A 27,561-nucleotide genomic window follows, 5' to 3' on the forward strand; every position below is an offset into this window, starting at 1 on the left:
GGCCCTAGACATTTGTCTACTTTGCCTATTCGATAATCCGGCCCTGTGTGTAGTTAGTTTCTTTGTTTTAATGTTAAAAAAAGCCTCGTCCCTAGCAGAAATTCATTCTTTCGTGCAATTTCACAATCTATGAATTTAATTCATGAAAATAATATATCACTGGATAAATTATTGAACAAAACAATTACGGAAAGTAAGTGAATAACGTAAAAATTGCAGGTGAACACGAAAATTAAGTCATTGTTATATTTAATTCATTGGTGTAAAAAAATACTTATTGTTATATCAATTTGTTGCAAAATATTTCGAACAAAAGAAATGCATAATTTTTTACTTCTCCTTGTCAAACAATAGGAAAAGTTGATACTTGACCTCATTTAGTAAGTAATTTCGTTAAGTCATATGTACAATTAAGCGTATATAAATCATACATTTAATTATATCGATATTAAAATAGTTCAAAGCTACTGTAAACTTTTCAATCTTCGGTTTATTAAAATAGGTCAAGTTTTAATTTTGAACAATTTTAATTTAGAATGTTAGGTCTTGGAAGATCTTATTTACATTTAATAAGGATACAGGATTCAAGTAATTCCAGTCATGTAAATGATGATTATGGTACTCTTGAATGATATTCTTATATATATATATATGCTTATTGTAAGAACTTTAACAACTAAATTACTGATGTGTCTCAGAAAATTATATATCCTAATATCAAAATGTTTTGTATAAAACAAATGCTTTACACAAATCAATTCCATTTTGTGTAAAGTTTCAGCTAACAAAAACAATGATAAAAAATGTAATTTTAATGTTTATACAAGATTTTTGAGGAAAAATGGCACTATATTCATTTGTTCTCACAACAAACAAAGTTAAAATAAAAGTCTGAAACTTCAGAATTATTTTAGAGCTCAATGAAATTCCCATATTTGGAAAAATAAAATAAATTTCAAGGTTCTCATACAAAAATAAAAGAAATGAATAGTCTTTCTTCAAATTTAATTATCCAAAGAATTAAAAATCATAACTATATATTATTTCAGAAAACACAAAAGGTTGTTTAATTGTCAAGTGAAATATACTTTTTAATTCAAAATTAATCTGTATCAATATTTAAGCTGCTTTCAAGCCATTAGCCTTTTAAAACAAAGCACACTAAAGTATTAAATGTGGTGTTTAACAGTTTCATCTTAAGTTTAATTATAATTTCAGTGAAAAGCAAAGTTTTCATATTGTTTATACTTAAAGATCAAAGCATACAACTGTGCAAATACTTGATAGTTTAGTTTTATTTAGGCTGTATCTGATCTCTCTTTTTGAATCAAGAAAGAAATAATTGTAAAATGTTCCTCGACTATTCTAGAACCCAGACTATTTAGAAAACAAAATTTCAGAGAAGAATCTTAAACTGCTCAAGAAAAAATAATTTAAATATCACTGATGGTGATAATTTTTTGTTTCTATCATTAAATCTGACTGATCAGTTATCTGTTTTTGAAAACCAATGAAAAATTTCACAAATGTTTCTTGTATTGTGAATACATCATTCAGAGAACTTCTGAAATGTAATATTTTGGAAGTTATATTAATGACTAAAACATTCATAGAACAATATGAAAATAATAGTTTGTTGTAGAGAAAGTTATTTCAAGAAAAGTGAAATTAATTGTTCAGATAATGGACTTATTTTCTAGCAAAAAATTTTTTCTAGAACACTAACTTGAATGACAATGTTAATTTCACAGAAAATTTATAGTCAAAAAATGAAGGCATCTTTTATAAACCTTCAGAAGCTAACAAGTGGTTTGAAATACTCTTAAATGCTACATTATAAAATAATGCCATTGAACATATATTAGTAAAAAAATTTAAAGCATAGTTTTGAAAAATTTTATATAATTTTTTATTGCTATCATTTTTTAAATACAAAATATTTTTATTATTACAATTTCTAATATTAACAATTTTTTCAAAAAGAATATTTTTTTAAATAAATAGAGAAGTAGAAATGTTACAAAAAAAAAAATTGTTAATTTCAAATGAACAAAATTTGTGTGACTAAAATTTTACTTCACTATTTTTCAAGCCAAGAGAAGTTATTTTCTTTCATCTAATATAGCTCTAATGGTTCTGTAATTTATCCTTAATTATATTGCTCATTTTAAAAGAAATTGTTCTTTTATTACTTATTATTGATAAATGTATCTATATTCAAATTAATATAAATTACTAAATATTTACATTGCATTAATATCTTATATAACAACTTGTCTCAAAAATATCTACTTTATTTTCTAATAAAAAAGTAAACAGACATTAGGAATTTTTAATGATCATTTATCTTCAATAGAAGTCTTTCAGACTAGACTGACTTATAGTGTATATATATATATATGAGTATAAATATACTCTGAACTACATAAAAATTATTTTGAATCAATTCATAAAAAATTAAATTACAATTAAATGTTTATACTGTAACTGGCAGTTTTTGTTTAGCCAATTATGATTAACATTTATAAACTACTATTGGAAAAACAGCCATTCTAGTAAAAACCTTAACACTACATAATGAAATTATTTCATGAAAATTCAATACGATTCACTTTTTATAAATTACATACCATTACTATCAGTTAAATCAAAATAGTTAGTTATATTAATCTTAAAATACTACATTAAAACTTTACAGTTATGATTTTGTTTCAAATGTTGAAAAGTAGAAATAAATTTTATTTTAAAAAAACTATTAAATTTTGAAATTGAATTTTATAACAATAAAACTTTATTGTACTGAAATTAAGAATGTCTCTTTCTTTACCTTTTGACTTAATTTCTCAAACACAAAATGTTGTCAATATTAACCTTTTTTATAACAAAAATTCTATTGAATTAAAAATTGAGGGGAAAAAACCAATTCTATTTTAAAGTCTTATTTTTCAAATAGATTCTTTAAAAAGTCATCTCCAGTTTGTATCATCTGTTGAAAAAGTAAAAACAAAGAAAACCTATTTTGAAATAAATGCATGAAAAACATTACTTCAAATGAATTCAAATCTAAAATTCATTCATTTTATTAAATTTGGGATTAAGCAGTTATTCATTCTTAACACAGAGCTTGTTAAAGCAACAGAATCAGTACGTTATTTGTACTATCTTATTGTATTATTTAGTGTAGTTATTACTGAGCAAAACAATTTCATAAGTAAATAAAAGTAATTTTCGTGTAAATAAATATCCTTTGAAAGTTATATTACAACTGACTTTAATCTTTTTATACATGTTTTCACTAAAATACAGTTTAATCTGAATATGATATATATATATGCTTGAAACAAATAATTATCCTTTTCTTTATATAAATATTAAATATAGTACTAGTGCATTTATGCAGGTTAAAGTATAACAATCAATAATCAAAATTAGGACGATAAAAATTTAAATACATTAGTTTAAAAACTTGTTGAAAAATTTATCACAGTAACATCTTCGGAAGGAAGACTTCTTGATTGAGACCACCAGTTTTGGTAAATGGCAAGTTAGAAAAACTTGGTTTTTTTGATAATTGAATACAATTTAGAAATGCAATTTATTTCATGTAATAACATCCTCAGAGGGTCCATCATATATTGGCCTAGGACACTCTCTCCTTTTGAAAAAAGGACAACAGGATGGAGTTTCTTGATTTGAGTCTAATTCTTCACTACTTTCAGCATAGTTAAGTCCTACAAAAATTTCAAATGAAACTTGATAAAAAAAAAATTAACATAATTTAAGTAAATTAAAAGATTATTTAATCTAACAACACACCACTTGCTTTGCCCTACATTTATTCCATAAAAACTTCTGCTTTACAACTGCTTGGCAATAAGAAAAATGTAATATAATATTAAAAAGAAAAAAAAAAAACTTTGAAAATTGAGATTATGATCTGCAATGTATTTGATTTATTTAAAAAGAAAAAATTTTGAGAGTAAATTGTCATTATAAAATTTAATACATACACCAATGAAAAAAATATGTAATTAGCTATAGTAAAAGGTGTGTTAGCTAATATGCATGTATATAGATAATGGAAAAACAATGACAATTTCAAAAAATATTTTATGGAATACAATTTGAGTGACAAAACAAGCCAGGTGTTAGAATAGTTTGACAAGTTATTATAAACAGCATTGTGATTTATATTAATTTAAGTAAAGCACTTTTAATTAAGAAACATTTTCAAAATTAACATTCCAGCAAAGCTATAACAAATAGAAGAATAAAGTTCAGAAAAAAATAGAACTATATACATAAAGTAAAAGAATCATTTGAAGGTTGATGGAAAGCTAAATTTACTAATAAATCTATCAATCACACATAGCATATGAATAGTTACAAGGATATAACAAAGAACAAAGCATCAAATGTGTAATATACTAGAAATTCCAGAATTGATCTCTAGGAGGATATGTTTCCTATAAAATGTAGGAACATATTAAAATACTCACAGAAATGGATTGCTTTGCCAATATTCACCATCAAATATCACTCAAGCAATCAAAAGGGTCTTACCAAGAGATTACATAAAGATACCAGAAAATAATATTTTTCCAAGAATTATTTTTACTTGGATGTGTAGTAGATAAATAAAAGAGAATAAAGAGAGAAAAAACTTATACAATAGTAGTTTGTTAATTTGGCATTCAATAATTCAGAATGCCCAATAATCTGATATTCACCAGCAAGAGGGTAATTTGGTGAACAATATTTAGTCTACATTGTATTGTGCTGAACAAACAGCTTCATTAGAGCTAGAGTAAGTGTTGTGTGTTTAGTAATGTATGACTAATTTATCATCATCTTTTCCACAGGCCAATGCAAAGATGGGCATCTAAAAACAGATTTCTCATCCTCTGAGTCTTTATGAATCTAATCTGTACAGTATATGCCTGGAAAATAATTATCATATGCACCTGAATCATTGTGAATATACAATAATATGGTCATTAACATTTCTGCAGCTTTAAGAAAAAACCACCAATTAATCAATCATGACAGTAATTATGCACTGCATCATCTTCAGACTGGTTAAACAGTGAAAATCAAAGCATACAAAACTACATTTGTAGTTGCAAAACTGTACAAAATGTACAGTTTTGCAGCATTCATATCACACAACTTAAATACTGAAGTTTGTAAAAAACACAGTTTGATAATTCAGCACCATTCTGGTCTAATAGGTGCTGATTAACAAATTTCTACTATAACAGAGGTTTGAAAAAAACATATCCATCAAACCAAATCATAGTAGATGGAATGATCTAGCAAGTAGCCTGTTTGGACAGCATAGTGAAAGACCCCATGTTACTTCAGTGGTATTTTTTTTCCAATGAAGTTTAATAATGTTGAACAAGAAAGTGAATAAAGTCATGTGATCATTTGAAACTGTGGTGCCTTACAACAAACTATGCTTGAAAATGATTTTTTGTTCATCAGAAACATTTTATCAAGATCATTCTGGCAACTAATTGATTCGGCAATTCAATATAATGGAATATCAATGTCAAAGAATGGACAAATTTATGGGAAATGGCACTTTTGAAAAAATTCATTACTGGATGATTCACTATCATCATACTTTTCTTCTGTTAAAAGATATGATAATTTTCTTATATTTTGAATTCAATAATAAATGAGTTAATAACATATGTAACATTTTAAATTTCTTTATTATGGTATTTAAAATGAAATTTCTAGTTGAAAACTACTATTCAAGATAAAAATTTTAAACTATGCTTTGATATAAAATTTAACCAAAACTATATACAAAATCTAAAGTTTTATAATTAATATTTGTTTTTAATATTCAATTAGTTGTAGAATAATAATCTTTACTGAATAAAATGTGTTAAAACATTGGTTATGGCACTAATTTTAAAATTTCAATTGAATATTTTTATTAAATATAATTTTTATAGATATAGTTCTAATTAAAATTTTAATTATAAAAACATTTGATAATTCACTAATCTTTCATTTTCTTTCATACACTTTAAAAAATTTATGAAGTTTGTTTATTCCAATACTCATTAAATATGAAAATTAGTTAGTGTAGATAGAAGACAATTAAGATCAAACACTATTATGTATATTATATCTTATATATGTATATCTAATTGTCTTTAATTCTCTTCTAAAAATGGTTGATAAACTATCTTAAAATGCAAGAAACAGTGTGCTACTTTTAAAATTTTTCCATTTTTATTGTACATTTTTTCTCTAAATTGGGCATTGTTATGAGGGAAAATTTACGGAATGATTTTTTTTTTTAATCTAGACATCTTCCATATTATTTGTACTACATCCAAGTGCACACTGACATAAAAATATTCATCTTGTTTTAAATAAAGTGAATAGAGTTTCATTTCCCGGTCTTTTGCTCCGGGATTTCACTTTTGTCCCGGAATCCCGGGAAATCCTGGGATAGAATTAATTATTTTTAAAATATACAAAATATCTTGAAATCAAATGATATTATAATTATTTTTTATTTTTTAAAGTAATTTATGTTCTGCAACCTCAAAAATCATTAATAATGCTGTGTGATATATATATTAAAAATTACCTTTGTATTATGTAGAAATTTTCACTAATAGAAAAAATTTATTAAAGTTTGCTGGAAAGTGCATACAACAACAACAAAAAAATGCTTTGAATTGAGTTGAAAATTTAAAGAATAAAATGAACTTAGATCAAACTTCTAAGTTAGAAGGTAATTTTCAATACTTAAGTAAAACATTAATATAAAAATTTACAATAATATTTTGTAAGATTTTAAAAAGCAAAAGATGGTCAATATTCCGAATCATTCAATCTGATTCTTATTTTAGTAATGAAAAGTCTTGCTACTGAGAATGCCCTTTCCGATTCAATTGATGTGAGTGGAATCATGTTTAATGCATTTAAGAGAAGACAGATGTTATGTGTTTTTTCACCTGTAGCCTGGAAGATTTCTAGTTTGTTTGAGATTGTAGTACTTCTTTTGCTTTCTAGTATTCTTGATTTGTCTTCCTCTGCTGCTTTAATAGCGGCATCGAGCTTATATCCTGATAATTCAGCAATTTGTTTGGCTTTAATAATCAGATTTACGAAGAAAAACATCATAAACCTGTGTAATCGTTTGTATCCTTGCCCAATTTGCACAACCTGGCATTACGCAGTTATTGAAGCTACTGGGCATGGTTAAAAATTAAGACAGCATAAGCACAATTATTCCATACATTACAGGTTATGACAAGTAAAGAATTTTGAGAGAGTCCTGTCACAAATAGGCTACATATTGATTATTGACAATCTGTGACATGCCAAAACAAGGAAAAATTTAAAAAAAAAACCTAATAAGCAGGTTTAAAATTAATAAATACAAATGTATTCTGACAGTTTATGAGTTAATTATACTTTCTATTTGCAAAATTTCCTCAACTTTAATACAAAATAAGAAAAAAGGGAACTTTTAAGAAATTTGCGGGATTTCCCGGGATGAGAAAAATTTCCCGGGTTAAAAAACAACCGGGATCCCATCTGAAAAGTGAACTTTGGATAACAGTTGTGTTGAACACGTGCCAATGTCCATCTTGTTTATTCACTAATCACACCACCCTTTGTCACCTGAATAGACTCCATTCATAGAGATACAAAAGCCAAACAAAGTGAGAAGTTAAAACAAAGGATGGCACATCTGACTTGTAGTAAAATAGTTCGACTTTTGGTAGTAGTACCATACTTTATATATAATCATTGGTTACTTGCATAAACCTATACCAGCAGATCCATAAAAAATTACTAGAATGGAATAAAACTGCTTAACCTGAACCATCACACATCCTATACATCCAGAGAAGCCACTGAAAGCATAACACTAGTATCCAGTTTAGAAGGTACCATAATTAAGAGAAGTGCTGATACCAACACTTCTCTTAATGAATAAAAAAAGTCAAGAAACAGTATGGTCCCAGCACAGTGTGAATGGAAAAGTAATATGACGTCTGTTTTTTCATGTTCTAATTTTTAAAATCATTTAATTGTTAATCATAAATTTTTCATGTTTCTAAAAACTTAAATTTTAGCAACCAAGTAGCTTAAAAGGAAAGGTTAGGTCATCATGGAATGTATTCTGAAATATGAAAGTGAATAAAAGGAATCACTTCAACAAATTTTTAAAATTTTAATTTGATTGATTAAACATTTGGTATCAAATTCACAATTAAGATAAATGTTTTTAGAATTTAAGTATTTTAAATTAGTAGAAAATATAATTGCTTGACATTTTATCCTAACTTCAGAAGTAATGGTACTTTTAAAGCACAATTTAAAATAATTCAGTTTGTTAATAACATTAATTAGAAGTGTACTTGTTTACAAAATATGATAATCAAGTTATAAGGAAATTAATAGCAAATAATTTAAATTTATACTTTCGACATCACTGATTAATAATTGCTTTGCAAATAGTTTATAACTATCTAAGTTAATAAAATTTAGATAACAAAATTTTTATTATTATTAAAAAAAATTATCATACCTTTCACAATTAGAGTGCATCGCTTCTTGTCATTAACAATATATAAAGCAGTGATGAGAAAACAAAATCCACCTATCACTAGAACAAAAGTTGTGATAAACATTGCGTATTGAAGACTGATATACTTGATAATGATTGATTTGTCATTTGTATAATTAATTGCATCTGAAACCTAAAAAGTAATATATGTTTAAATATTTCATGTAAAAAAACTGAAAATATCAAAAGTTACTTTAATTTAAATTACAGTTCCAATGATACTTGGACTTGTAGCATCTCCAAGAGCATGAGAGATTAGAATTTGGGTAGCAGCTGCTATAGATCTTCTAGTAGGTATAACAACATACTGAAAGGAAACAAACATTGTATATTTCACAATTTGATAAAATTTAAAAATAATATTCCAATTTCACTTACTAGAAGCATATCAGCAACAATAGCCCAATTCATGCATAACAACATTTCTCCAAAAAATATCAATGTCTGAAATTTTATATAGTAAAAAATACGGCAAAATACAAAGTGATAGTAAAAAATGATAATTACCCAGGATAAATTTGTATATTTGGCTGCAACAATGCAGCCAAAAAAGACAAAAGGCATACTTCCTAACATACCCGCTGCACAAACTAGAGGATCTGCTCTTTCATTAAATTTACGAAGATATTGGGAAAGTCCTGATCCAAGAAGAACTCCTGATATTCCAGCCACACAAGTAATTATTCCAAATTTTATATTTACATTTACACTAAAATAAATTTAATAATTTTTTAAAATTTTAGCAGTTAATGAAATAAATTTGCACATTACACACAAAAGGTTGAAAATATATATTGAAAAACTTTGATCAAATCATTTCAATATTATGAAAAATAAATACTAAATCATCATCAAAACAGAAAAAAAAATTACATTTATCATTGAAAAAAATCATCTTAAATTATTGAAGAATATTTGTAAACTAAAATTTGTAAAAAATCTGAGATTAAACAATTTTTTTTTATAACAGAGTAGAGTAAGAGTAAAACAGCTAAAAAAAACTTTTAAATTTTATATCATAAAACATATTAAATATCTGATGCTATTTTTCACATTATTTCTTTCATATGTACAAACTATCCCATACCATATAGTATCACTACACTTTTCCATTGTATTTAAAGCAAACTCAGATTTAAACAATTGTAATGTTAGAGCAGATCTTTCAGTAACTTGAATATTCTTGTAAAGAAGAAAATTTGAAAAAAACAATGTTTATCATTTTTCTCTTAATAAATATAAAATATTTAATTTTGCTAGTTAATTTTAATTTTAAACATTTACAAAAAGTCAATTTTAAATATAATCTCATAAGAATTTCCTTCTAGAAAGATAAGAAAATCTAGATTTATTATTTTCAAATTTAATTTACAACTAAAGCATTATTAAAACAAACTGTTCAACATTCAAGACAGTTTGTTTTAAAATTTCTTTTCACTTTTTTTTTGAAGAATTCTTTTAGTTTTCTTCATACTAATAACAGTGTAAATTTATTCTGTGACCTTGATTTAAAAATAAACTAATCAATTTTTCCCTCTACTATTCTAAAAAAATTATTGTAGATTTTAATTTAATTATGAAATTAAGATTACTGCACTTAGAAGACTTAAGTGACAAATTATTACATTTACTAATTTTCTACAATTGCCATCCATTGCCTCTGTAAAACAAAAGCTTTTAAAATTTAAAAAGAAACTGGTCTGATTCATTCTCAACATCCTTGTAGTTTACAATACAGCAAGGAGAAGTACTGGAAGTCTGATTAAATCTGTTCAGTCACATGCTTGTGTGGTCTTTTTAACACCTGTTCAAATCAATTTATCTCTTATGGTATTAACTAAATGAAAGACAATCAAGACAGATGATATTATATAAAGATAAATATTAACTTGTTTAGAAGATAATACCTTGGTTAATGCAGATAATTTTATCAAATTTAATATTTCAGAACTAATTTGACTTCAAATCATTCACAGGTTAGTCATAGGTTAAAAGAAAGGTTGAACATACTAAATTGGAATAATCAAGGTCTGAAAAATAAAAATTATTTTACTTATATAGTTGTTTAAACTATGTAAGACTTCACAAATAGGTTTTACAGGAACATGAATAACAGGCCTATTGGAAACAATAGGAAATCTATTTGATGAATATATGGTAGTACAGGCAGAGAAACCAACTGGAATCAGACAACCTGCACTGTTTCCTCTTAAGAAAGAAATATGAAGTATAACAAGCAATTATTAATTGTGACATTGTCACAATGCTGAGCTATGATTTTTCAATCATATTTTTAATTTAAAATATATGCTCTCCACCTCAAATTAGTAGTGGCTTGATCCTGTACATCATTTTTCCTTTAACAATAGTCATGCTGATCATCTATCAAACACCTTTCAGGAGAAAATTTTTTAATTGAAACATGACTTCCAGTTTGTATTAGACATTTGTATATAGTTAATAGGGACCTCCTGTCCCTAAGGTTTCCATACCTGGTCTTGTCTTTCATCTATTTAACTCAGTTTGAGAGTAAGGAAAGACAGACTGATGGATGGCAATGGGAATTTATAGGTCTACAATTTTTTTCAAATTGCAGCCCAATCAATACACAAAAATCAATTTTATAAATACTTAAATTTAAGAACTCCAATCTAGATAAACTAAAGAATATATTAATTTTAATAATGGTAATATATGTTCAATGCCAGATGATAGTTTTATCTGGAGGTGTTCAAAAAGGTACATAAGATTGATGGCATATGATTAGCTCCTGCTCTTTGAATATTTTAATTCCAGATGTTCAAAAACACATACTAACTATTATGGGCCAAACAAGCAAATATACAATAATTGTCTTTCAAAACATACTTCTAGTAACAGAATGGACTTTCAATTCTTAAAGTTATTATGTAAAAATCAAAATTTATGTAGTATGTGGAAGGATTGGATCAGTTTCCAAACAAACAGCAAAAAAACATCATCAGACTATTAAATAAATATAAATCAATTATTTACTAGCATTATAATAGATCTATAATAATTCAGCAATTTATTTGGAAAACTTGAACTCGATTAAATTGTGTATGATAAAATATGACATGATGTTCCACAAAATCATCATCCAATTCCATTACTTTCAGTTATGAAGAAATGTTCAACATAATCTCAATTCTAAATATTGATATGCGTTCATCCAAAATAGAAGAATGGAGCATGCAATTTTTTAATTGGAGTTAAATTATTCTCTAAAACAACTATTTACTGTTTTTACAGATATTGAAAAAGGATTCAACTCCATTTATGTCCCTAAACTTCAATCAGTTGGAGAAGATAGTATTGACTGAAAATTTCAGTTTCCATCAATATTTTCTAGTAGTTGTATTAGTTAGAATTGTGTTAGAAAATAACATTTAGAAACAACTGCAGAATGTCAGAAAGACATGTTTCTATAAAATATAGAAACAACTTGAATCATTAGTCAATGAAATAACATACCTCTGAGTCACGTTTAACTGAATATCTTTAAAAAATACCAAAAAAATAATACTGGTAATCAACTATACTCTAATCTTTACATATCCAGAATTTGTTTTATCTAAGTAAATCACAGGGAGACTCATTATCCTGATACTTATTTAACTTTTACCAATATGATACAGAAATCTTTACTGTACCAAAAAGGGGTATATTAATAAAGAATAAAATTGTACATACTATTCTATATGTAAATGCCCCAACTAAGATATCAATTCAACATAAAATAAGTTTAACTAGTGACTAGTATCAATATATTTAGAAATTAATCCTGTTAAAACAAAAGCAATAATTTTTAGAAACAATTACATACATAAAGCTTTCTGAAAGTTTGCATGCATGCATGCTGTATATATGTAGAAAATGACAGGCAATGGGTTTCCCATAAAAAGACTAATGAATCAGATTCAACTAAACAAATATACAGGGTGGTCATAATTAAGTTTCACTTTGAACTCCCTATAAAATGAAAACTACTGAACCAAATGTTTCCAAACCTGGAAATATAACAGATGTCGTGAGATTTCATATCCTGAAAAAAGTAATTAGTTTGTAATCTTGTAAGTTTCGGTTAGTAGTTTTTATGTTGATTGACTTTCCTTAAATGAATATGCATCAGCTCTAAACTGTGGAGTAGGACTTATTCCACAAAAGCCATACCTTTTTTGCTGCTGTGCCATCAAGATCATAATGTAAAAATATGCTATAAAATCATTATTTTCTATGTTTTTAAGCTCTAATTATTTGAAATAAAATAGATACATCTAAAAAACTTTTGGTGTTTTTCAACTTAACAGTCATAAACTGCAATATGTTCCTGATAAAAAAAAATTGAATCTAGCACGATTTTTAGCAAGATATCATAATCTGAAAAATAAATGAATAACTAAAATAAATTATTAAACAACTACAAAAATAATATCACAAACTAATATAAAATAGAATGAATATGATAAATAAAAATTAACAAACTGGATATACTATATAAAATAAGCACAGTAAACTCAAACATATGACTTCAAGAAACAAGGAAAACACACTAAGATGAAAAATGCAAACAAAAAGAATTTTTCAAAAATTGTCACTGTCTTAAATGCAACAATGCCATTTAGTAGGAAATGTTAATTAAACCTTCTAGAATCTTCCACTGGTCAAAACATTCTTCTACGAAAAAAATTCCAAGAATTTTCAGGAGTTGAGCTATTGGCAGGTTAGGCATTTTAGCAGAAAATTGAAAAGCCGATATATTGGCAGAGTGGGCGTTTAGAGGTTAAAAAAAATCTTTAAATAGTAAATTTGTTAATTTATGTTTCATAAAATAATTCAAGATTTAATTAAGTTATTTGCCTTTAACATAACTAAACTATTTGATTAGTTATTGCAATAATTGCTACAGTTTTAATGTTCAAACTGACCTGCCTGAAGACAAGCACAAGCTCAGAAGCACTTTCAAGCTTGTAAAGTGCAAATTCTTTAAATATAACAAATATCAAAACATTCTTTCATAATTTGTTCTGAACAAACAATATTCACTTAATTATAAAGAATTTTGTTAATTTAAGTAATTTTAATACCTTATTATACTTACTTTAAATTACTCACTGATTTTGAATTAAGACTTATTGCATAGTTCATATAGGTTGGAGCCCATAAGGCCAGTGCCCCTGTTGCAAAAGCTACACAAGTAAAACCAAATGTTGACCAAATGAAAGAGCAACTGTAAATAGATGTATTAAACATTTTAAATATTTTTTTTTTTTTTTCTCAGGAAAAAATAATAAAAAAAACAGTAGAGATTATATTAATCTATAATAAATGACAAACAAACTTCATTAAAATATAAATGCACTAAATGAAACAATAGTGTTAGAAATTGCTCAAAACAGTTTAGGTTCTAAAAATGTTTGTTTTCTTGAAAATTTTAGTAGTATTGAATTATAGTGTTGCATTTCTATATTTTATATTTGCATTTTAGTAAGCAATGCTTATCTTCCAAAAACATTACAAAAAAAAAAAGTTAGCTAGGCAACAGAATAGTTTTCATAAAAGTTTTATATTTTTAAAATTTTATTAACATTTCAATAATGAATATATATGTAAAACTGATAAAATAAAATGTTAAGATTTCTAACTGAAGTTGCTTGTATTTTTACTTTCAAAACAGTCAGTCATTCAGGAGATAACTGAGTGTGCAGTTAACAACTTACAGGTAAGGCTCCTTCAATAAGTTCAATTTCAGTCTTATTTGTTTTAAAACATTAAGTACCACAGAAAATATAACACTGGGCCATGCTCAGTTTATAGACAAAATAGCAGTAATATGATTGCTATTCAATATACTAATAATAATTTTGTCTGCATCGTTAAACCATTTTTTTAAAAATTTTTAGGTGTGTTGTGGAATTCAACATGCAGCCTGAATGATGATCATGTTATGCCATCTTTTATGCTAATCAGATTTTGAATTCAACAGAATTTCTACCATATTCAAGGTTGCATAAATGGATCAATGCAAATCAAAGAAAAATAGTATAGTTATTTAGTGATTATTCTATTTTTCTTTCTGTGTTCTGTTTTTGTGTTCACTGAAAAAATAAAATTGTTTCTTGAATATATTTGTTTTTCTTATGTATTTCCATGATATTGTACTTATGTTCATTGTACAAGAAAAACATTAGAAAAGGCAAATTTTGCCTATACAGTAGAGCATTGTTTATCCGAATCAATTGGGGACTGGAGTTGTTTAGATAATCGGTTATTCGAAAAAAATTGGTTATGTATAAAAAATATATTAACCTATCTGATGTTAAAATTTTTCTCTGTTGCATGTCACTTCGTGTTGAATTTTCGTCGATTTTAAGCCTAATAAAAAGTTTTATAATAATTGAGGCTATTGTATCATTAAACATTATTTCTTTATTTTGTACAAACAAAATAAATATATTGAAAAATATAAAAACAAAAAAGTTATACTTTAGAAGTTAATCTAATATCAAAAATGTTTGATTCAGCACGACACAGTCCGACTGGTAAGCTTTCAGTTAACCGACGTTTTGGTTGACTGGCTTTTGGATAAACGATGCTCTACTGCATTTCACATTTTACAGGACAATAATTTTTTATTTTCCCATTAGTATTCTATCATAAAAAAATTTACTGGGTAAAGTGAAATTTTCACTTCCACAGACCATGCTCTAACTACTACTATGGAGCAATGCAGCACACATACATTGTCAATGTATAGTGTGTTGCATTTCTGTAACATGGCCTGGGGAAAGTTCTCTGTGTGTAAGATATTTGCAACACTTCGTGCTTAATGTGTTAAAGTTTCAAGGTTGTGTGCACCTTTCCATAAAACCTTGATTTGCATGAAACCAGGGAAAAAAGCAAAGTTTCTAAAGAACAGCTTCCAAAATCTTCAGTCTAGTCTTTTTTAAAAAGTTTTTAAAGATATAATAGACTGTCAAAATTGGACTTTTAAAGCCTTACCCATAGGGTTATAAACTGCAGAGTATCAAACTACCTATCAATAACCAAAAAATGGTTTAATTTAAGAGAAACAGCAAAATATTAAGATTTCTAACAAATTATTTTATTGAAATGTTGAAATATTAGTACAAAGCTTTTATGAGAAATTATATTTCAAAACTATTCAATTGCCTAGCTAATTGTGTTCTTGTTCATTTACAAGATTATTAAAGTAGCATCACTTTAATAAATCAACTTGCTTCAAAACTGCCAAAACACAAATATTAAAGCTTCAGAAAAAAAATAAAATAAAAAGGTTCATTTTTTAATCAGTTATTGTTTATGGAGATGCAATGTCTAAAATAAAAATGATTCAAAAAGTTTTTTCTAAAACTCTTTAGATAAATTAAGTTTATTTAACATTAAGAGTGGCAAATTTACAGAATATGTGCCTGAAACATAATTTTAAAAAATTGCCTAGTTCAATTTTTTTTATCATAAACAGGTCAATTTTGTTGATTTTTAAATCTTCAAGAAAAAAAGGGAGGGGGGAAATAATTATAACTGAAGATATTTAGTCTGACTTCAATTAACATTTCATCTTTTTTTTTTTAAATCAAAGTTTTATTTCAGTTCTATTTTCTCTTATATTCCTTGTAATTTAAAATCTAAACAATGTAAATTACAAAACATAAAATTCTCGATAGACTATACATACAAGACGTGTCCATATCATTGTCCTTTCCCACACTATTTTTAACTGCGCTACCACTAGAGGACTTAACTTTTTTGCATTTAGTGGCGGATGAGTAGCCTACAATAAAAGGCTGACTCTGCCATGGAACTGTTATTGCCTCAATAGTGTTTGAAAGGACTGAATGATATGGACACATCTTGTATGCATAGTCTATTGAGAAAATATATTTTTTTGTAAATGTGAATTCATCCTGGCAATTTTTTAAAAATGTATTTTTTTTACAACTAGAATAAAAGCTGATCAAATAGTTTTTAGAGTAAGTAAGCAAGCAAATTTTTTAAAAATTAAATAAAGGAATGCATGCCAAAATAGACAAAAATTTATCAACCCTACAAAAGAAATAAATTATAAACATAACATATATCAGATCAAATTAAAAAAAAAATATATATAGCTGAAGTTACTTTTTTGATAAATATAATAAATCTTCTTTAATACTAGTTTGTGTAAGATGTATTCCACCTTCTGCTTCACCCCTAGGAGGATCACGCAGAAATAGTATTGCAAGAATAATGGCCAATAAACCCAAAATTGGTGTTGCCTACAATACAATAATGAAAATTTTTTTTTAAATTATTATTTTTTCTATTTGCAAATATATTAAAAAAACTTACTCTTAAGGCCCAGTACCAATGTCCAAATATATTAGCAATTTTTGCACCAACTATGTATCCTACACCACTAAAAAACCAACATAATCAAATACTTCACAAAAAACAAATTTTTACATATTTAAAAAAATTAAGAACAGTTTAAATTGAATAATATAAATTAAACTTTCTAAAATTTATTAAAAATTACAAAAAAAAAAAAAAATCAATCAGTATTTTTAATTTTATAAATAATTTCAAATATTTTGATTAGAAAGATTCTCCTGTTACAAGGAGGAAAAAAAAAAGTTATAAAATGTACTAAATACATAAAGTACAGCCTTTCTGTTAATTTATAAAACAAAATAAACCAAACTGCAAACTTAACCATTGTAATAAGATATATTAATATAGCATTTACATATCTAATTATAATACATGCAACTTGATACAATTATGCAATTTAAAAATATTAGCAGCAGCTTTAAAATAATTATATAAAATATGATCTGTAAACATTCTCCAAACATATAACCTTTAATATAATGTTTAGTTAATAAAAATTATTATTATGACAACAGAAAATATGAAGCTTTGAACAAGTGTTCCAAGCAAACAGAACAAATATGACTTCTCAAAATTACAATATTAATTAAGAATGACAAACCTAATGGACTTATAATTTACACAGTACAAATGATATTAAAAATAAAAACTTTAACTGTTATAAGTGATATTTTGTTAGCACAAACAATACACAGTAGAACCTGGATTTACTGCATACTTGAGAACTTGAGATTGTCTACTTAACTCAGGTAAGTATTACAAAATTTCTGCATATTTTAAATGATTTAAAAAATTGTTGAGTAATGTAAGTATTTCATTTCATAAAAAAAAAATAACTGCTTGTTAGGAAAAAAATATGCATTAAGCACCTTGGCTTTGTCAACAACAGGTTAGTATAGTACTCTGTTTGCATTTGTAAAAACACACATGGGCTCTGCATTAATACCTATTGTTGAAAAAGCTAGGACACCTACTTGCTTGCTAGTAATAAATGCATAAGAACCATAATCAGAAATAGCAAGAGAATCATTAAAATTAGATGTCTTTGAAACAATTAACACAATTTGGTACTAGAAGTATTAAGCACAATTTTAAACTAAATTTAACAAGTAGAAAAAAAATTAAAGAAATCCAGAAGTTACAGAATGAAGTACTGTATATTTCTTCTGTATATTAGGTGACATTGATTACACTACCCTGACTTCTCAAAACAAAATATTTGATAATTTTCACAATACATGACTCTCTTGATTCATTCTACTTCTGTTATTCTTTCCTTCTTAATAATTCTTTTAGTTTCTTAGTGCCTCTCTTTATTATGCAAAAGAGAAATGTTATCATCATCAATCTATCAAAAGTACATTGTGTCAGCGTACTATCTAAAAATGAAACTGAAAATTTCATTTTGATAAGTTACAAGACAAAAATTCTACAGAATGACTATTAAAAGCATGATATTTTAAAACTGATTCATGGGAAGCATGAAATTATATTGTCTAATTAGTAAAGATTTAAGTATAGGAAAGGTAACAATTTTTGACTTATCTGTTAGTAGTGTCTGCTTATTCAAGATAAAAATACATTAATAATACAATTGCTATGCTGGAGCCAGCTGTTTTGTGTACTAAACTCAGGTTTTACTACATATTTATAATGTTGAAAAATATGTACTGTATATTTAAAATTTTAATATTTTTCAAAAATGTACTGTTTATATTTCTTGATACACACACATACATGAAAGACAAAGACATCAGCCGTACACGAAGTGTTTAGCTGGCAGAAAAGAGGGTAAGGGAAAGGGGAGGGGAAGGAGGAGGAAAAGGAGATAGACAGCAGAGAAAGGTAGGATCCGTCTGAACAGTGTACCGTACATATGGCTACAGTACCGTCTATGTTTGATGTTGGCGTGCAGTTTTTATGCTGCAAGGCTGTAGTCCCCCGAAGGGTCTAAAAGAAAACCTGAGTGTAGCGAACACCAATAATTGAATGCCACCACAAATAGCTAAGTGGAGAAGTTAGTGCCAAGTGACTGTTAGTAGGAAGACTTATATCTACTTAATACTAATAAAACTGAATGCGATTGCGAATCTTAATACTACTTAACAGCTAGACAGACAGCGTGAAAAGGACACAAATACAATGACAAACTAGACAAGAGGAACAGACCGACAGAGACAAATGGGCAAGACCAATTTTTTTTATTTATTTTTTTATTTTATTTTTAAACATTAACTTACTAAGTAAACTAACCTACCACAACCTAGGATGAACCTAATCAGAGGACTAAAGCTAACAAACTCTAATCTAATTTAACCTAACCTATCATATCCTAATTGGAAACCAAGTTAAAAGTCCCTAATCTAACTTACAATTTAGACTGAAAAAGAAGACAGAAAAAAAATTAAAATACAAAGTTAAAAGGCAACTAAATGCTGACAGTTGAAACAAAGTAAGGAAAAGCTAATTGCCATCTGTGCCCCTGGAGTGAGGGCTCTCAAGACCTCCCTCTAAGGGATATAACTGAGTAGATGATGGAACATTGTACATGTGTGAATGAGTTGGTGCGGACTGCAAGGCCAGTTGTACCCTTCAAGAATAGGGATAGTTTAATGAGAGCTGTAATGTGATTGTACCTAGTGCAGCAAAAAACAAAACAAAGTGGTGTTTGGTCCTCCTGAATACCACAATTGCATTGTGGATTGTTCCCAAAGTTAAATCTATGCAATTATTGCTTAAAGTTGAAGTGTCCTGTAAGTAGCTGAGTGAGGGCGTAACTAGGGTAAAAGTGGCAAAGAATCGCAGTAGTGTCAACCTTGGGGATGAATGGGTAGGTGACCTATCAGTGTGTCATGGTCCCAGCTGCCTTGCCAGAGAATGAGGATTTGCTTCTTGATGTGATTGTTGATATACGAGGTAATAATGTAACTGAAAGTACTAGTGACTGAAGACTTTGCAGCTTGTTTGGCAAGACAGTCAGATGTCTCATTGCCGAGAACCCCACATGACCTGGGACCCATTGAAAATCTATTCTAATGTTGTTGTCTAAGTGTCTGAGAATGTGGTGTATGAGATGGACGGGTTTTAAGTGGCTATCAGACTTCGCAATCCTGTGTAAAGCTACCCCACTGTCAGAATAAATGCAATAGTGTAAGTAGTCTCTTTTGTCCTTCCTATGCCTAATGTGAATTAAGCTCATATAAATAGCTAGAGTTTCCACCTGTGCTATTGAGCAGTGTGAACCTAGATAGAAGCATGTGTTGTGAACCTTGCGGCCTATGTTGGAGTAAACTACTAAAGCGGTACCCACATCGTCACCCATCTTGGAACCATCAGTGTAAATCCTAAACATTGGATGATCACCTGGATCTTCAAAGTAAATGTCAGGGGCAAGCTGATGGGAGGTGTGGTAATCGTAAATCAGGAGGGCATTTTTGTCGATGCTGAATTTTTTGATATCATCAATCAAGGTCAAACTGGGGGAATCTTACCTACTCTAATCATTTTGTTGACATCTGAGTCACTATAATCTTGCCAGGGCAAGATGACGAGAATTTCCTGCCAAATAATGCATTTAATTTCTAAGTCGATAGGGGTCAATCCTGACATTACCAAAAGGGCACTAGTGGGTGCAGTCCTATAAGCCTTACAAATGCAGAGAAGTGCAATCCTTTTTGTGTTTATAGACTTTGGCAGTCACGTGGCCCCAGATCTGTATGGCATAGAGGAATGCTGGCTGAATTGCACGCCTGTAAATGAGCTTAGTAGCATTAAAGCCAAGGCCCCATGTGTTCCTAGCAATACTAATGAGGACATTGGCTGTCTTTTTAGCTTTGTCTGTGATGTATTTGATGTGGGGTGTGAAGTTAGGTCGCTCATCAAGAATAAAGTCTAAATATTTAATTTCTGTTGTTTGCTTTATTCTGTGAGCACCTATTCAAAGGGTAAGCTTCCTGATGAATGGTGCATTCCTACCAACTATCATGCTTTTGCATTTATCTGTGTTAATGGGTTGCTTAATACTCCACTGGTGAATGTTATTGAGAATGTCGTTACATATGTCCTCTAAGTGTTCACTGTTCCTGTGTGAAGCTAGGATAATTGTGTTGTTAGCCCTGTATGCAGCAGCCAGGAAGCAGGGTGTCATTTAAATGCAGAATAGAGTTATAGGCTATGTTCCAAAGACCAGGACCAAATCCCTGAGGACAGCCTCGAGTTATAGATATGACTGTTATTTTGTGTTGTATAAACACCTGCACTCCTGTTGCTAAGACAGGATTGAAGAAGTTTGTAAAGATTTTGAGGGTAGTGATGAGCATGTAATGTGTGCAGGATAGAAAGATAGATATTTCTTGACACAGTCAATATGAAAGCAATAATAATGTTTGAACCATAGCATTCAGCACAACTATGATCTGAATGAATCCAATTTTTGATGGAGTTTTCCAGCATGAATGAACAGAGAACATGGGATGTTCTAACTTGAACTATCCATAAGTCCCACATCACCTTAAATCAACATCAACTTAAATCTCTCTCACAATAATGGTTGCTTCACCATCTGGCTAATTCCAAAATGAGGTTTATTCTAAATTGTGTAACTATTAAATATATATTTATATACATTTGTAAATTTTTGTTTTTATATTTTTATATTCTTAAAATTTTAATTAAAGTAGTTCAAATTGAATTTGCACTGTAAAATTCATAAAAACTAGTATAGAAATAAAAATTATTAAAAATTAAGTACAGTACAGCATCGATTATCCAACTTAATTGGAGACTGGGGTTGGTTGGATAACCAAAAAGTATGAAAAAAATACATTATTAGTATAGTGTATTATTAAGCCTGGTTTAAATACTAGCCTCCCTTTCATGGTCAAGCCAGTGCTGCCAGCTAAAACATGCAAAAATTTAACAAAAATAATATTAAAGTAGCCAAGACATAACCAAATATTGTAGCGCCACATCACTAGCGGACATTTAAATTTGACGACTAGAATGCGGTTGGTTAACTGATAAGTCAGTTAATCGGGGGTCGGATAATCGATGCTCTACTGTATTTTGATGACAAAATTAAAAGCTCTAAAAAGTAAAACAACTTTTGTACATGAAAATGCTATGAATTATACATAAATTTCTCAAATTTGAAGTTATTCACAAACGGATAATTTACATTTGAAGTTACATTTAATATTGTAAAAAAACAGATGTACCTTCCTACTGGTATAGCAAAATAAAAAAGTGCAAGCACTCTGGTTCGTATTGTTTTTGAAAATAAATCTGCAATGATTGTTGGTGCTACAGTAGAATAACTTGCTTCTCCAATGCCTACTAAAGCACGAAGTGCAAGGAACCATGGAAAATACTGAAATAGAGAAATTATATATTATTATACTATTTTATATTTATAAAAATATTTTTTGTATATTTTTATATTTATAAAAAAATATTTATATATTTTAATATATTTTTTTATATATTATACAAAAATCGAAATTTTTATTTATTTTCAAAATTGTTTTATTTCATAAAAATTGATTTATATATATATATATATATATAAATTTTTGAATCTAACTTACTCCTTTTGGTACAAAGGATCCCAATAATGTTGTGGCACTCCAAAAAGAAATACCACCAACAATTAGCCATTTTCTACTATATCGATCACCAAGATAACCAAATATTGGAGCAAAAATCATATAGCTACAAATGAATGAAGTTTGAATCAAGCCAGCATCTGCATCATTGAGATTATAAAATTTTTGAATTGCTATTAATACACCTGTAAATAAAAAAAAATTTAAAGAATTTATTGGATTTGATTTTCCATTAGCATTAAACAACTATATAGTGAAAAGATTAAGCTTTGACTTCCAAATTTCGTATTTAAAAAAAATATTAAAATATTTTATTTCATAAATAAAATGCAAATGTAATGTATGAAGTATGTGGAAAGTGAATATGCATGTGATGCATGTGTTGAAATCACTTGTTAAACCAATTTTAAAAATGCATATATATTTCTTCACTAAAGTTATGACATAAGTAATAATCATATTGACACTGACAACAAATTTTATATTATAATTTTGAAATAAAATTTCTACAAACTATTACATAGAATCAGAATATGAATGCTCTGAAGTTTTAATAATTTGAATATATCAAAGATCATTTACTATACAGTTCATCCTCTCAAAATTGAGAACATGTCAGCTCAAACAGTATACTTTATTGGAGAACAACAAATAAATTTTTCAAATCAAAAAATATATAATAAAAAGCTTTTCTAAAAACCAATGTAGATGGTATGATCTTTTATTTTATTTTAATATTGACAGAAAGATCCTTATATGAAAAGTTCAGGTCTACTGTAAACTAGCTTTTTCAATGGCTCAAGACTAAATGTTACAATACAAGTGAAAAACTAAAAAGTTGCAATTTACAAAAAACATGACACCAGTTTGGAATAATAAAGAATTTGATAACATACTATAATAAAAATAAGCTAAAATTTGTTAGCAGAATGCACAGTTACTTTGTCATAAGCAGATAGGTATGCAGGATTTTTGCTCTCATTCATTTTCATAATTATACAGTAAACCATAGATTTTAATGATTAGAATTACTATACAATACTTTATACTAGGGTTTTGCCCACTTGTTCGAAAATTTCATAACAATTCATCAATTCTTGATGCCACCATTTTGTTTTTGCAATGGAAAAACATTTATGAGAATTTTAAGATAAATTTAATTATATGAGCCGCTCAGTGCACACATCGATTAACTCCATAAAACGAAAAGTTGAGAAACGCGATGATGTAATGTATATTGTTTTTTAAAATTCCTCTGATAATATGAATTCAAATATATAATGTAGAATGCATAATTGCAGATATAGCTTTCATCTAACGGTATATAAAATTAATAAGAAAGAATAGCCAACAAACAATCGTCAGTAATGTTACAGTTTTTATGTGACTGGTGGAGTTAATCGATTTGGCAACTGAAAAAAGTAATAAAGTTAAATTTAGTCTTTACATTTTTAAGTTTTTTATTACAGAAAAAGTTAGTTATTATACATTTTTATCACAGCTTTTCCATAAAAATGAATGTTGGCAGTTCGGTTATAATATAATTTTTGTAATTAATTCATAGCAGCTTTATGTTAGCGGCATTATTCTTTGGGATGATTCAGCAATATTATAAATAATGTCTTCTTCATCAGCTGTATGCGAGGATTCGTCATTTCGATTTGTTGACAAGTTCTTATAGTAATCGTGTTTAACAGGAGGAATGAATTTTAGCAGGTCCATCATGTCTCTCCATTTTTCCTTTGTCACAGTTCTACCTTTAGGATATAATAAAGGCTGATCTATATTTTTCAAACTTTGCGGTCTACCCACTAAAGATTTTCTGATATTAATGGCTTGAAATTCTGTATCTTCATTATAGTCACATTTGAATTGTATGAGATAGGGTTTGGACCTTTCTAACTTTATCCAGCGTATTTTAAGCCAATTTACTGGAAGCCCTGTGACGGTTACTTTTCTGTTAATGATAGACTGTTCTAAAGGTTTTGTTGACAAAAAATCTTGGTGAGTCATTTGGATTAGATGAAATGGCGCTTTCTTTTTACATGTTTTGATTATATGGTACCAATCATCTGGTGAAAAAATGTTTTGATTTTTTTTTCGCACATGACTCAATAATGGCAAAATCTGAGTCATTGGGCAAATAGCTGTGTCCACTTACCAAAAATTTCATGTCAATTGATTCAGCTTTGATTTCCGTGCTTTGAACAAGTTTCAATAAACTTAAGACGGTTTTAATATTTCTGTTTTGCCCGGTACACGAATCCGAATATGTTATTATTTTTTTCGAAGTTTGCAGCGTAAGTCTTTATGTACTTTATTAGACAAGATGAAATTTCTTGAGACCCACGAGATCCTTCAGTTTCTGGCCAAACAAACATGTGGCTTATATTTTTATTGAATTCATGACATCCAAAATTATAAACATATAAATTTCGCTTATAATAAGCTACGGATGTGGTCAACTTGGGAAAGGCTAAAGCTTTTTCCAAGTCAAAAGAAAATACGAACAATTTTTCCGATGTTGCCATTCGATCGGCAGCCATTTGACTGCGAGCCCGTTCAGCCTCTTCTAAGTGAGTTTCCTTTTCAATTTTCGCCATCTTAATTCCCTCATCGTCTGAAGATTGAATTTTTATTTGAAAAGCATCACAAGTTTGACACGTATCCTTTGATGGCTGTTTAAAATGTAAATTAAATTTTGTAGAGAACACATTATAGTAATATTTTTCTTTCACTGGTGCTACGTTTTCCTTTTCACATTCTGTGATGTATAGTTCATACATCTTCTTAATATTTAAGTCAGGATTTAAATATTGTCGTCTTGGATTATGAGCTCTGGTGTAGTGACTACTGTAGGCTGGAAATGACTTTATATGCTTTATAACATTTGTATCATCTATTTTATTGCTTGCAGCGCGGCCTTTGCGCTTATCAATCAAAGATGTAACTTGTTCTTTAGAACAACAATCGTATATCCGCCCGTCACTCACCTGATAAGTGTCTCTAAAATATTTTTTACAAACGGGAATATCAAGTCTCTCTTTTCGAAAGTAATATGTAAACGAATGTGATCTTCGTTCTTCGTTTCATTCGTAGGGTGCCTTCTTTTTATTTCGTTAACTTTGATACAACCTCTTAAGAAAATATTTTGGTCAAGTTGACTATGTAAACTATAAAATTCTTTCATGGCAGCCTCTCTCTCATCCGAAAGAATTTTTTGATTGCAATTTTGACGGCATCTGCATTGTATATCGACAAATGTTTTTGCAGGTATTAATTTTCCTCCCCTATTCCTGTATGCCAAACCCTTTATCCTGTTATGCTTTTGTAAATTTCGTATTCATTTAACAGGATTACGACTTCTTTTCCTCCTAATCAATGTGTTTGTTGTGTTTGTACTGTTGCAATCCGATGAATCCGAGGAAAACGATAAACGTCTTCTTGGACCAGACTTTCTGTTGATAAATCGTATTGAAGAATCATCACTGCTTTCCTCACTCACATTATTAGTCTCACTCATCTTGATTATAACGGTATAATACAGTCAAACCTGTTTTTATGCGGTCAATAGGGACCGCATAAAAGAAGTCTCACATAGAAAATAACTCAAAACCGTACGAAATAAAATTTATTGACAACAGATGTCAGCACTTGACTGCATTGTCTGGTCTATCGTCTGTTTTACATATTTTTGTCCAGGTGGTGTTTTGTTGACATTAAAAGTAAATTATTTCATTTTTCGCATATTCATGCAATAATGTTACTAAAATAAGTTCATTTATGCTATAATAAGTTTATTTAGCTATAATAAGTCAACGTGAGACATGACGAATCACACGAGACTAGTCGCCAACTATACCGCACAAATAAAAAAAAAAATCGCATAAAAAAGAGAGCGCATAAAAACAGGTTTGACTGTATTTATTTCTTTAAAAACAATCTGGGAGTAATATTGAAAAGACTAAGAAGTACACAGTAACATTCAGCGTGCGAGATCCCTGCTATACTAACTACCGTTTGCATTGTGCTTCTTTTTATCTGTTTACCGATGCGATTTTGTTACGAATATTATTGAGAGGGAGAGAGCATCTTCGGCTGTTTAAAAACAAATAAGCGTCGATGCACGGCCAGAACAGATACAGCGTTACTGAAACGATTTACATTAGAGTATGGAGTTAATCGAAATGGCTTCTGAAATAAATTACTTATTATTCAATGGCCAAAAAAATTTGCCATTTAACGGTGCTAATCTTTATTATTCAGGAAAGTTATTATAAATATAAAAAGTTATGACTATACCAAGGACTTTGACACTTAAATTTAAAATTTTTCAAAAAGTGGAGTTAATCGATGTGTGCACTGAGCGGCTCATATATATAAAATACTTATTTATATTTAATTAGCCAAGATATGGCTTAATGAATCTGGAATTATTACTTGATTAATTCATGATTTCTGCAGATATTCTATTTTTAAAATGAAACCTCAAAAGAAAAAAGTAGCATGCAACTAACTGATCTACAGAATCGGAATTATTACTTGATTAATTCATGATTTCTGCAGATATTCTATTTTTAAAATGAAACCTCAAAAGAAAAAAGTAGCATGCAACTAACTGATCTACAGAATGCACAAATTTTTGAAATTTCCTGAAATACATGCATCATGCATGGGCAAAATTATAGTGTTTCAGTTTTGGTAACTGACATTTGAATTATAACTTTATTTTCATTTCTACATATATAACCTTACTATACTTTGTCTAATGAAAAACTATTCAGCAGTTAGTTTCTTCTGTTGATCATTTGGTTTTCTAACAATGAACAGAAATAAATTACCTTAAAGATGTAAGTACATTAGGATAGGAAAGGGAAAAAAGTAATAATAATGTACTTTGAGCAGTTTCATATTCAGATGCTTGGGTATGCT

At 28.2% G+C, this 27,561-nt stretch overlaps 1 protein-coding gene across 1 annotated transcript in view; it reads right to left on the reverse strand.

Moving 5' to 3' along the window:
* Window positions 1–3,056: 3,056 nt before the first annotated feature.
* The window catches only part of LOC136976621 (protein spinster homolog 1-like), a 30,241-nt gene continuing 5,736 nt past the window's right edge, over window positions 3,057–27,561 (reverse strand). Inside the window, exons 2-11 of the mRNA XM_067271958.1 lie at window positions 22,612–22,814; window positions 22,243–22,394; window positions 16,985–17,051; window positions 16,775–16,911; window positions 13,734–13,862; window positions 9,119–9,320; window positions 8,990–9,055; window positions 8,820–8,918; window positions 8,573–8,744; window positions 3,057–3,731 (exon numbers count right to left, since the gene is read on the reverse strand). Coding sequence (XP_067128059.1) covers window positions 3,601–3,731; window positions 8,573–8,744; window positions 8,820–8,918; window positions 8,990–9,055; window positions 9,119–9,320; window positions 13,734–13,862; window positions 16,775–16,911; window positions 16,985–17,051; window positions 22,243–22,394; window positions 22,612–22,814 — 1,358 coding nt within the window. The 3' untranslated portion in view covers window positions 3,057–3,600. The remainder of the gene's footprint in view (window positions 3,732–8,572; window positions 8,745–8,819; window positions 8,919–8,989; window positions 9,056–9,118; window positions 9,321–13,733; window positions 13,863–16,774; window positions 16,912–16,984; window positions 17,052–22,242; window positions 22,395–22,611; window positions 22,815–27,561) is intronic.

The sequence above is a fragment of the Centruroides vittatus genome, unplaced genomic scaffold (assembly GCF_030686945.1).
Source record: "Centruroides vittatus isolate TY-2023 unplaced genomic scaffold, ASM3068694v2 contig_417, whole genome shotgun sequence".
In the NCBI taxonomy this organism is placed as follows: Eukaryota; Metazoa; Arthropoda; class Arachnida; order Scorpiones; family Buthidae; genus Centruroides; species Centruroides vittatus.